This window comes from Alexandromys fortis, unplaced genomic scaffold, assembly GCF_014885135.2.
Source record: "Alexandromys fortis isolate MF-2015 unplaced genomic scaffold, M_Fortis_MF-2015_v1.1 scaffold_6, whole genome shotgun sequence".
Classification (NCBI taxonomy): Eukaryota; Metazoa; Chordata; class Mammalia; order Rodentia; family Cricetidae; genus Alexandromys; species Alexandromys fortis.
The window spans coordinates 16882155-16894687 of record NW_026067902.1 but is presented as its reverse complement, the minus strand read 5'-3'; the positions used below and the strand labels follow the sequence as shown (position 1 = coordinate 16894687).

The 12533-nt window shown below is 40.0% G+C and overlaps 1 protein-coding gene across 3 annotated transcripts in view; it reads left to right on the top strand.

The window, feature by feature from the left end:
- The window catches only part of Ctdspl2 (CTD small phosphatase like 2), a 50461-nt gene that overhangs the window by 15917 nt on the left and 22011 nt on the right, over nucleotides 1-12533 (top strand). For 2 of the 3 annotated variants that reach the window (XM_050133815.1, XM_050133831.1), the window contains exons 3-7: nucleotides 1153-1291; nucleotides 2733-2882; nucleotides 3738-3950; nucleotides 8754-8832; nucleotides 10735-10846. In XM_050133815.1, the coding sequence (XP_049989772.1) occupies nucleotides 1153-1291; nucleotides 2733-2882; nucleotides 3738-3950; nucleotides 8754-8832; nucleotides 10735-10846 (693 nt within the window). The remainder of the gene's footprint in view (nucleotides 1-1152; nucleotides 1292-2732; nucleotides 2883-3737; nucleotides 3951-8753; nucleotides 8833-10734; nucleotides 10847-12533) is intronic. The other variant, XM_050133822.1, reaches the window with a different exon arrangement.

The following is a 12533-nucleotide window of genomic DNA, read 5'->3' as shown; positions in this document are numbered from 1 at the left end:
CTGATAGTACCATAATAAATACTTTTATTACTTTTTATTTATTATGTACACGTAATGTATGGGTGTGCATATGCCAAAACACATGTGTGAAGGTCAGGACCTCACAACCATGAGAGTCGTACGGCTCCAACTCGGGTTGACAGCAGGAACCTTTGCCTATTAAGGCATCTTAACTGGCCCAGGACCATAATAAATAATGAGTAGGTAATCTTTTCTTCTTTTTCCTTCCTCTAAGTTTCATGCCGCTTTATGTATCAGAGGATGACCCCGAACTCCTGACCCTCCTGCGTCTACCTCCAAACTGCTGGCAGCGTGCTGAGATACAAACACCTGTCATAGCACCTGCTTTGGCTGCTGGAGAACAAAGCCAGGGCCTTATTCATGCTAAATAAGCACTGAGCAACAGCCCCAACTCTTTGTTTGTCTTGTTGAGACAGATTTGTGTAGCACGAATAATAAAAACCCAGAAACAGATACTGGGGTTCAAGCTGAAGATCAGAAAAGCAAAGCAGCCAGCCACTAGAGAGTTCTTACCTCTGCCAAGGCTCAGACAAAGGGGCAATCCTGTCCTCAAAACGACTGCAGGCTGCAATGAGCTCTTGTCTCCTCATAACTTATATACCTCTTACATACCTCTCTCCACCTAGCCATATCACTCTACCTCCCTAGTGCTGGGATTAAAAGTTTGCACTACCATTGCCTAGCTGTGGTTTTTCTTAAGTTGAGGTCTTACCAAATATCTTGGGCTGACCTTGAATTGGCTGTCCTGCATAGCCTCTCAAGTAATGGTGTTTATAGGTCTGTTCACCAGGTCTGAATTACTGTTACTGTGTGTTCTGTGAAGAGTCTTAGATGAATGAGATAAATAATAAAGCTGGTCAGTAATCCAGAGCATATTGTAAAATTCAATGTTTCAGGAGCATAGAAAATTTAGGAGCCTTAGAAAACTTGTTCTGGGGATGCTGTACTTATAATTGTGAAGTATAACTACATTAACACTTTAACATTACTGTCTATCTTCATTGTTAATTGCATTTTGTTTCTTCATGATTTGAAAAGCATGAGAAAAATATATTGTGTCTTATATGTTTCATTTAAATTGAAAGGCAGAATAATTATGCTCAGTGAATTTTTTTTCTGTTGTATCTTAAGGAAGAGAGAGAAAATCCTTCGAAACGGAGTAGAATTGAACGTGATATAGATAATAATTTGATTTCATCAACACCAAGAGCTGGAGAAAAGCCTAACAAGCAGTTGTCTCGAGTAAGAAGGAAAAGTCCAGTCAATGGAGGTTTGTTGATGATTTGATGCTATCTTTCCTTTAGCTGTAACCAAAAGTCCCTCCACACCTGCCATGACCCTTTGTTTTGAAAACATGCATAGTGGCCTTTGCCTATAATCCTAGAACTCAAAAGGCAAGAGGATTGAGACATCAAGGCCAGGCTAGGCAACAAATCAAAATACTAACTCAAAAAGCAACAATAAAACATTTAGTACAGTTTTTGCCTTTTAAAAAAAAAAAGAGAAAAGATTTATTTATATGTGTGAGTGCTGTGTACACCTTTATGCCCTAAGAGGGCATCAGATCCCACTATAGATGGTTGTGAGCCACCACCATGTGGTTGCTGGGAATTGAACTCAAGACCTGTAGGGGCAGTCAGTTTTCTTAACTGCTGAGTCATCTCTCCAGCCCCTTGCTTTGTTTTTATAGTCTATTTTTGTACTGAGAATTAGTTTAAAGCATCAAGTAAAATTAAAAATTATTTTTCTACAATTTTTTTCTTTGGATTAAAATGAGTACAGGCAGAATACCAAATTTATATTACTTACTCTACAATATTTATGAATTGGAGCTAGGAGGAATTACCACAGTAGTAGGGTGCTTGGATAGCTTGTTCAGTTTCCAACACCAAGAAAAGGGATACGCATCAACATTATGACAATTTAGTTGAAATTATATAAAACACTTGTTTGTGGATCTAACTATATTCATTAGCAGTCATTTACTAGAAGTAGATGTCAAAAAAAGTTTTCTGAAACATAGCTAATGTCCCAAAATATAAACAACAGGAGTCTTCTGTCTGAGTGTTAGAATTGGTAATTTATTTGCTTGCTTACAAGGATTTTCTTCATTTTCTGCTGATCGGAAACCTTTCAGTTTATTTCATTTTAGATGCAAATCACCTTTGAAAAAACTCAGTGATGAAAGGTTTCTGTACCCCAATATTGGGTTTCTCTCCTGATGCAATAAATCAGATCAGGCCAAGTTAAAAGTCCAGGTTTAATAAGCAAAGCACCCCTGGGTGATTCTTGGGGACGAAAGCAGAAATCACATGGCAGGTCCGAGACACACACATACTCTCACACACACTCTCACACACACTCAAACTCCTTCCCCTCTTAAATACCCTGTAAGCTTGGTCTTGAGCATCTCAGAGAGGAACCACTGCTTGATGGCCTTTCTGAAGGTGGGGTCAGGAAAGAGAGGGGTGGGGACAAAGTGGAGCTTCCACCTAAACAAGTGAGTGTTAATAGTTAGAGCATTGAAAGTAGATAAAACAGTTTGATTTTTAAGGATTTTGCCTCAGGAGTTCTTTAATAAGCACTTGTGAACATTAATGTTAGTCTACATGAAATACATTTTAATGTAAATACATTAAAAATTATTTACAGCACATAACCTGAAAATGCAGTGTTTCTAGACATTACTTTCTTCTCTGTTTCTTTCTTAGAAGCTGGTAGTTATGAAATGACAAATCAACATATAAAACAAAATGGGAAATTAGAAGATAACCCTTCTGCAGGTAGCCCACCAAGGACTACATTGCTGGGGACCATATTTTCTCCTGTCTTCAACTTTTTTTCACCAGCAAATAAAAATGGTAAGTAAAAATCATTTTTTAGCTCGGCAGTGGTGGCATACGCCTTTTGTCCCAGCACTTGGGAGACAGAGGCAGGCGGATCTCTGTGAGTTCGAGGCCACCTGATCTATAAGAGCTAGTTCCAGGACAGGATCCAAAGCTACAGAGAAACCCTGTCACGAAAAATTTAAAAAGAAAAATTAATCTTGAGTCTTTTAATAAAAAGATTAATCATGGTTAGGGCAACATTTAGCCCCTTCTCGGATAACTTGAGAATTTAGTTGTCCTCTGTGGCTAGAATGTTAGTGTATTTGAACTGGAAAGATGGAGAGCTGTTTGGGGGTGATGAATGTTTATCAGATGCCTCACACGCAGTACTTTAATGGAAAGTTCTAAATTGTGGTTGTTGTTTGACTTATGAAGTGTTTCTGAACTATTTGAGAAGTTAAGGAAAACTTAGTTCATAAATATTAGTATAGCCATTCCTGGTGACACAACCTGTAATCCAAAACTGCTGTGGAGGCGGAGGCAGGAGGATTGAATGTTCAGACTCTTACTGGAGTACTCAATGATACCTTGCCTCAGAGAGTGAAAGAAGTCTAGGGCTATAGCTCAGTGGCAGAGGGCTTGGCTTGGCTAGTGTGTGATGAATTCCTAGGTTCAGTACCTAGTACTAAAAAAAACAAGGACAGGTGCCTGTAGTAATCTTTATTCCCCATTGTTTATTGGGATTTTTATAGATATTTCAAACAGTGGTATCCTCGGTTTTGCTTTTTTATGGGTTATCATTTAAATAAATTGTAGTGTTGATTATATTTAGCTTTTCTAATATTTGTGCTTTAAAGTGATTTAGAGTTTACTTATGGACAATTTCAGGAACGTCAGGCTCGGATTCCCCGGGACAGGCTGTGGAAGCTGAGGAGATAGTAAAGCAACTTGATATGGAACAGGTGGATGAAATCACTACCAGCACAACATCAGCTAATGGAGCAGCTTACTCAAGTCAAGCAGTTCAAGTGAGGCCATCGATAAATAATGGTTTAGAAGAAGCAGAAGAAACAGTTACCCGCGATATCCCACCTCTTACTGGTGAATAAAATACCCCCTTTGACACATCTTCTGAATAGTTACAAAAACACAGAATTTAATATTTTTTCTTAAATGATTAGATTGAATGGTTAAGTTTTTATTCCTTGAAGTTAAAAAGGCTGAACAAATTTTGTCCCCGAATTCTGTCATTATACATAATAGCCTTAGGTCCTTAAGACTAAAGTCCCAGTGTAGAGAAAGGCAATCTCATACCTTTAGATTTGTTTGATTCATAAATGGAGGCTACCTTGCCCAGAATATATCTTCCCCTATGCCAGACTTTGCAGCTTAATCTTAGATCTTTACAAAGTTCTATCATTGTTACATTCCTGTGCTAGTTGCCATTGAAATGTGGAACACGTGATATTTGAATTTATTACTTACTGTGATACATGTTTATAAAAAATACAAGATGAGGGGCTGGAGAGATGGCTCAGTGGTTAAGAGCTTTGCTTGCTCTTCCAAAGGTCCTGAGTTCAATTCCCAGCAATCACATGGTGGCTCACAACTATCTGCAGTGAGATTTGGTGCCCTCTTCTGGTCTCCAGGGTTACATGCAGGCAGAATACTATATACATAATAAGTAAAATTTTTTAAAAAAGTACAAGATGAAATTATGTTCTGCCCTTTTTTTTTTTTTTTTTTTCCCNTTTTTTTTTCCCGAGACAGGGTTTCTCTATAGCTTTTTGGTTCCTGTCCTGGAACTAGCTCTTGTAGACCAGGCTGGCCTCGAACTCACAGAGATCCGCCTGCCTCTGCCTCCCGAGTGCTGGGATTAAAGGCGTGTACCACCACTGCCCGGCTTGTTCTGCCATTTTTTATTTGTTTATTTTTGGGTCTCATTATGTAGCTCTGGCTATCCTGAATAGATCAGGCTGCCTCCAAAGTGCTGGGATTAAAGGTGTGTTCCTCCACTGGCCGGCGGCTGCCTCTGAACTTTTTACAGTTGAATTAAAGAACCAAATATAGAGAAAAATTATGATAGCGTAGTAGCAAATGCACATCATTGTTATTCTGGAATGCTATGAAAAGATAGACAGAAGTGACTTTTATTTATCTTTTAAACGAGGCAGAGGTAGGTGGGTCTCTGTTTTGAGATCAAGGCCAGCCTGATCTACTTAATGAGTTCCAGGACAACCAGGGCTACAGAGAGACCTTATTTCAAAATTAAAATAAATAGGCTAGGCAGTTGTGCCACACATGGGAGGCAGAGGCAGGTAGATCTCTGTGAGTGCAAGGCCAGCCAAGGCTACACAGTGAAACCCTGTTTTGAAGAACAAAGTGGGGAAAAACAGTCAAAAAATAAAATCAATAGTAATGATAAAGTGCTGCTTGTTTTAACTTGGAGAATATAGCCAAAGATGTCAGAAATACTGGAGGCTTGCTCTATTGTTTCCTTGGCTTTATAACTTTGGACTACTTATTTAAGCTTCAGACAATTTCAAACAGTTAATCAAGCCTTTACACTCCTCATCTCAAAAATAAGGAATTAAAAGTAGATAAATAGCTAGGCTTGGTGGCACACACCCACAGTGCTGGAATTTAATAATTATATTGAATTCTCTCTTTTATCTCAGATATTACTTGTTTACCTTGTGAGCTTCACTGCCTTCTCTAGCCATTTTAGAAAGTTGTTTCTGATGCTGTCACTTGACGTGTCCTTGGCTCCAATAGAATGAACCATGGAATACAAAATAAAATTGCTTCTGGATTTTTTTTTTCTACTGGTTTCTCGAGACAGGGTTTTCTGTAGCTTTGGAGCCTGCCCTGAAACTCACTATGTAGACCAGGCTGGCCTCAAACTCACAGAGACCCACCTGCCTCTACCTCCGAGTGCTGGGCGTGCACCCCCATTGCCAGGCCTTCTTAAACCATTTTTATTTGTTTATTTTTATTTTTAATTCCTTTGGTTTTGTGTATGGGTGTTTTTGCCTGCATGTATGTCTGTGTACTATGTATTACTGGTTCCTGTAGAGGCCAGCAGTGGGCAAGCATCAAGTCCCCAGAACTGGAGTTACAGTGAATTGTAAATTATAAGACACCACGTGGGAGCTGGGGACTGACTCCAGGTCATTTTTATTTTTTTTTTAAAATATTTTATGGTTTATTTAACTTTATTTTATGTGCATTGGTGTGAATGTGTCAGATCCCCTGCAACTGGATCTTCAGACAGTTGTGAGCTGCCATGTGGGTGCTGGGAATTGAACCCGGGTCCTCTGGAAGAGCAGTCAGTGCTCTTAACCACTGAGCCATATCTCCAGCCCCTCCAGGTCATTTTTAAATACACATGGTGCTATTTACTGCTGCGCCGTCTCCTCAGCCCCCAACCTTTTCTTAACTTTTGTTTTGTTTGTTATTTTGGGGTGGTTTTTTTGAGACAGGGTTTCTTTGTAGCATTGGAGTGTATCTTAGAACTTGCTTTGTAGACCAGGCTGGCCTCAAAATCAAGGAGATCCGCCTGTCTCTGCCTCCCGAGTGCTGGGATTAAAAGTGTGTGTCATCATCACTACCCGGCTCTTTTCTTAAATTTTTACAATCATGGGTAACTTTGAAATTTCTGGACATATATTCTTTCTTTAGGGTTTCTTTTCTTCAAGGGTTTTTTTTTTTCTTCCTGTTTTGTTGTCTTATTCTTTTTTTCTCTCTGCCTTTATGATTTTGGTCACAACAGAAAAATTAAACATATTGCCAATGCTTGAAGGATCTCATGAGTTTGAGGCCAACTTGAGTTACGTAGTGAGGCCTTGTCTTCTACAGTAAGAGCTGTGGGGGAGGAAGAGATGACTTAGTAGTTGTTGGTTAGGAATACTTGTTTCCCTTGTTGAGGACACTAGGTTCAGGCTTACAACCATTTGTATCTCCAGTTCTAGGATAACCAACACCCTCTTCTGACCTCTTCAAGGCCCCGTGGTGCACAGACATACATGTAGATAAGACAGTTATATAGATAAATAGATCTAAAAAAGAAAGAGTGAGAAATAGAAGCTAGGGGTGGTGGAGCATTCTTGTGATCCCAGCACTTAGGAAGCCCAAACAGGAGAATTGGTAATTTGAGGCTAGCCTGGGCTACATAGCAAGACAATGTCACAAAACAAAATAGGACAATACAAACACATGGGAAGGAGAGGTATCTGCTATGTAATGTTTTAGTTTACATGTATAATTTATAGTATTTAAGTTAGGCTAAACCTGTTTATCTCTTCATACATAACATTTCTTCATGATAAACAGTGTTTTTTCCCCCTAGCTTTTTAAAATGTTTAATGCATTATTATATCTCATGTACAATAGCGCATGAGAACTTCTTTTTGAAACTGAGATACTTAGTGCCGGTTGATCATCCTCTCCTCTCCTAACCGCCACATGGTGAACTCGTGCTCTTCTTTGCAACTGACTCAGGTTACTTAACACAGTGCTCAAGTTGCATCTCTGTTCTGAATGTCTGGGGATTAGTGGATTACTTAGAATGTTAGTGGGTTTTAGATTTTACAACTATATTTGGCTTGTTGTCAGCAGGTATTGATTGAACACCTGTATGTACATGGCTTGCTGTCTTTGTACTACTGCATGTATATACTGTCCAATTGGAAATGAATTGTTCTGGTTTGCTTTTTATTGCTGTGATAAATGTCATGAACAAAAACAAGCCAGGTGGTGGTGGCGCACACCTTTAATCTCAGTACTCAGGAGGCAGAGGCAGGCAGATCTCTGTGAGTTGGAGGCCAGCTTGGTCTATAGAGTGAGTTCCAGGACAGCCAAAGCAACACAGAGAACCTATCTTGAAAAACAAAGCAAACAAACAAAGCAATTTAAGAAAGGGTTTATTTTATTTCATAGCTTATTGGGAACTCGTGACAGGACCTGAAGCAGAGATCATAGAGGAACTTTGCTTATTGGCTTGCTCCTCATGGTTCATTCAACTTGTTTTTTATATAAACCTTCTTAGGAGTGGGCTGGACATTCCTACACCAATTGTCAATCAAGAAAATATCCACAGCCTTGCCTGCAGGCCAATCTGATGTAGGCTTTTTTTTCTTCCTTCCTTCCTTCCTTCCTTCCTTCCTTCCTTCCTTCCTTCCTTCCTTCCTTCCTTCCTTCCTTCCTCCCTTCCTCCCTCCCTCCCTCCCTCCCTCCCTCCCTCCCTCCCTCCCTCTTTCTTTCTCTTTCTTTCTTTCTTTCTTTCTTTCTTTCTTTCTTTCTTTCTTTCTTTCTTCTCTCTCTCTCTCTCTCCTTAGTTTTATGTACATTGGTGTTTTATCTGCTTGTATGTCTATGTGAGGGTGTCAGATTCCCTGGAACTGGAGTTACAGTGTTCTTTGCCAATATGGGTACTGGGAATTAAACCTGGGTCCCCTGGAAGAGCAGCCACTGCTCTTAACCACTGAGACATAACTATAGCCCCGGAGGCCTTTTCTTAATGAGGTTTTACCTTCTAAAAGGACTCTAGCTTTTGGTGAATTGACAAAATACTAATTAGCACAAGATTTTTTGCTCTTTTTGTTGTTGTTGTTGTTGTTGCTGAGTATTACTTTCTAATAATAGATCTCCTCTTAGCTGATAGACATTTAAATTCTATCCATGCTGTAGTTTGCCATGTCATCGATAGCAGTAATTAATTTCCTTTGGGTGTAGAGTTGAATGTGTTACTGAATTGTTTTTAAGTGATCTTTATGAATTATTTTATCTTTAACCTAAAATACACAGAACCTCAAGAAGCTCTTGTATAGAAACAGTAAAAATGTGTACTTTGTGGGACGCTTCAGAGAAGTGAAAGTAATCTTTCCTCTTTGTCTTCCTAAATAGCACCAGTAACTCCAGAAAGTGGTTACTCGTCAGCCCATGCAGAGGCCACCTATGAGGAAGACTGGGAAGTATTTGACCCGTGAGTTGTTTTCTGGTTATTAAATTTTCTATATTGAACAATTTTCAGCTTCATGATGAAATTGAAAAATGTTTGTCCAGTAGAAAATTTACTTTGAATGTTTAGTTTCAACTTCTTTCCAAGTAAGGAGTACCTACCTAACAGGATACTCTCTCATGATGTTGGGGAGAGAATTCCATTTTCCTCTTCATTCCCATGTCCTCACGAGGGCAGACAGCTGATGCTCTGCATTCTTCATTTAGGCTTTATATTTTCTTAGTATTGTGTTTGGTAGTCTAGGTATATTAAATGCCTTTTAGTTTTTGGTTTTTGGTTTTTCATGACAGGGTTTCACTATGTAGCCCTGGCTGTCATGGAACTTACTCTGTAGACCAGGCTGGCTGTGCTGTAAACTCACCTGACTCTGCCTCCTGAGTGCTGGGATTAAAGGCATGCGCCACCACGACCACCTAGCTCAAAGTAACTTATTTTCAGGGAAAACATTTCCACAACCATCAGCATGCAGAAAATAATGTCCAAGAATTCAGAGTCCCGAAGTCTGGATTTTTCTAGAGCAGTGGTTCTCAACCTTCTTAGCGTTGCTGCCTTTCAGTCCAGTTCCTCATGTTGTGGTGACCCCCAACCATAAAATTAATAGGTTGCAATTTCATAACTAGTTTTGCTACTGTTAGGAATTCTAAAGTAAATATCTGATATGTGACACCTGTGAAAGGGTCATTCGACCCCAAAGGGGAGATGTCCCGCAGGTTGAGAACTGCTGCTCTAGAGGAATAAACACCTATTTCTTTGGTCTACAAGAGATGAGACATAGAATAAATAGAATAAAAACCAAACTTATTTCTTGTAGGCAAAAACATATTGATTATTCTTTTTTTGTTGTTGTTGTTTATTTTGATTTTTGGAGGCAGGGTTTCTCTAGCTCTTACAGACCAGGCTGGTCTTGAACTCACAAAGATCCACCTGCCTCTGCCTCCTGAGTGCTGGGATTAAAGGCGTGTCCCACCACAGCCCGGCCATATTGATTGGTATTGATTTTTTTGTTTTGTTTTGTTTTGGTTTTTCGAGACAGGGTTTCTCTGTGGTTTTAGAGCCTGTCCTGGAACTAGCTCTTGTAGACCAGGCTGGTCTCGAACTCACAGAGATCTGCCTGCCTCTGCCTCCCGAGTGCTGGGATTAAAGGCGTGCGCCACCACCGCCCGGCAAGCCCGCATCTCTTAAGTTCTCGCTGCCAACAATGTACAACACAACCATTTCTGACGCTACAGTAAGATCGATGCAGGCACGGTCAACTCCCGGGGCCAGCAGGCACGCAGGGGCTGGGTTTGAGGTTCCCACGCAGCCTTTACCGTTACCAAGCCTTATTCTTCCGCACACCTGTGACCTCAGAATGAAATCAAGCCTCACCAATGCAGCTCTCGCTTTTCACTTCATATCCGGGGGGGCAGATGCACCTGAAAGATCNCAGGGTTTCTCTGTGGTTTTAGAGCCTGTCCTGGAACTAGCTCTTGTAGACCAGGCTGGTCTCGAACTCACAGAGATCTGCCTGCCTCTGCCTCCCAAGTGCTGGGATTAAAGGCGTGCGCCACCACCGCCCGGCTGCATATTGATTGTTCTTATTGGGATCAGTTGAGATGTGTTTGAGTCTAGTTACAACTATTTAAAATTGAGTAGCATAGCAATTCCTTTTGTGCCTATGTAATAATCCATTGGGGTAGATAATAAAGACCAGCCATCACAGGCTGCTTTTGTTTTACTTTGTACTGTAGGGATTGAACCCAAGGTCTTGAACCTTGTAGGCAAATGCTGTATAGCTGAGCACATCCCAAGCTAGTATAAATTCAGTAGTGTTTGATATGTATGGAACATAGAAGTGTTGAAATTTTCTTAAAATTTGATTTATAGCTATTATTTCATCAAACATGTTCCGCCTCTGACAGAAGAACAACTAAATAGGAAACCTGCTCTTCCTTTGAAAACGAGAAGCACACCAGAGTTCTCCCTGGTCTTAGATTTGGTGAGTGTGTTATCTTTACAGGTACAAAGAATAAGGGTTAAATTCTCTTAAAGTATCAGTCCAAAGTGCTGTAAAGAATACAAGCAAATAAGGAGTCACCATACTTACTGTAAATATGTTCTGAGTGTTTGAAATGCTTTTATTTAAGTGAATAAATGTTAGGGACTCTACGGATCCTAGCATTAGACTAGTTTGGTTGGAATCTGGTATATTTTGAAAATCAATTAGACTTTTACTTTTGTATTTAAATGAGTTTTTCCTCCACATTCTTGAGATCCTGTGATTTGTTTCTAATTTTATTTGATGTTTATTTTTTTGAGAAGTTGGTAATTGATCCAGGGATGCAAGACAGGTGATATACACTGTATTATATCCTCTGCCTGAATTATCTCTCTCTGGTTTTTTGTTTGTTTGTTTGTTTCGAGACAGGCTTCTCGTATAGCTTTGTTGTTGTTGTTTGTTTTGTTTTTATTGTTTTTCGAGACAGGGTTTCTCTGTAACTTTAGAGCCTGTCCTGGAACTAGCTCTTGGTAGACCAATCTGGCCTCGAACTCACAGAGATCTGCCGGCCTCTGCCTCCCGAGTGCTGGAATTAAATGAGTGTGCCACCACCTTCCGGCTCTCGTATAGCTTTGTAGCCTGTCCTGGCACTCACTTGGAAGACCAGGCTGACCTCGAACTCAGAGATCCACCTGGCTCTGTCTCTCTTTTAAAACAAGATTTATGTATGTTTGTAGGCAGAGACTGCTCGTTCATTTCCTGTTTCCTGGCTTCCCAGACCCGAATAATCACATAGAAACTATATAACACTACTTGGCCTATTAGCTCAGACTTCTTATTGGCTAGCTCTTATATCTTAAAATAAACCATTTCTATTATTCTGTGTATCGCCATGAGGCTGTGGCTTATCAGGCAAGGTTCCAGTGACCATCTCCTTTGGCAGCTACAGTCTCCCTGACTCTGCCTACCCTCTCTCTATATCTCCTCCAGCCTCGCTATATTCTGCCTTGCTATAGGCCAAAGCAGCTTCTTTCATTAACCAATAAAAGCAACACATATACAGAAGGACATCCCACATCATATATTTGTATATGAATATTTTGCCTGCATGTATCTCTCTGTACCAGTAAATGTCTGGTGCCACAGGAGGCCAGAAGAAGGTTCTGGATCACCTGGAACTGGAGCTGTGGATAGCTGTAACTGAACCCAAAACTTCTGCAAGACTAGCAAGGTTTCTAATCACTGAGTATCTCGCCAGTGCCGTAAAACCCCTGCAATTTCCAGTTTGATCCTATTAAAATGATGTCTAGAATTTAGATTTCCTTTTATTTTTATAATTTTCTTTTCCTGAAGGTCCAAATATAATTTGGCTTCAATAAGTTAACTATTAGAATGTGTTTTGTTCTACCCCTTCCCCCCTTAAGAAAAGTTCTCATGTGACCTGGACTGGCCTAAAACTCCACATGTAGCTGAGGATGATTTTGAACTTCTGAATCTTCAACTTTTTCCTCCCAAGTACTGGGATCTGAGGTCTGCGATGTGCCACTGTGCCTGGTGTGTTTGATGTTAGGGATTTTTTGCATGCTGAAATTTCCAGCTGAACTGTGTCCCTATTCTGTTTTTGTTTTCAGTTCATTTAATTACCGATAAAGTAGATTATTTAATTACCAATAAAATAGATTTATTT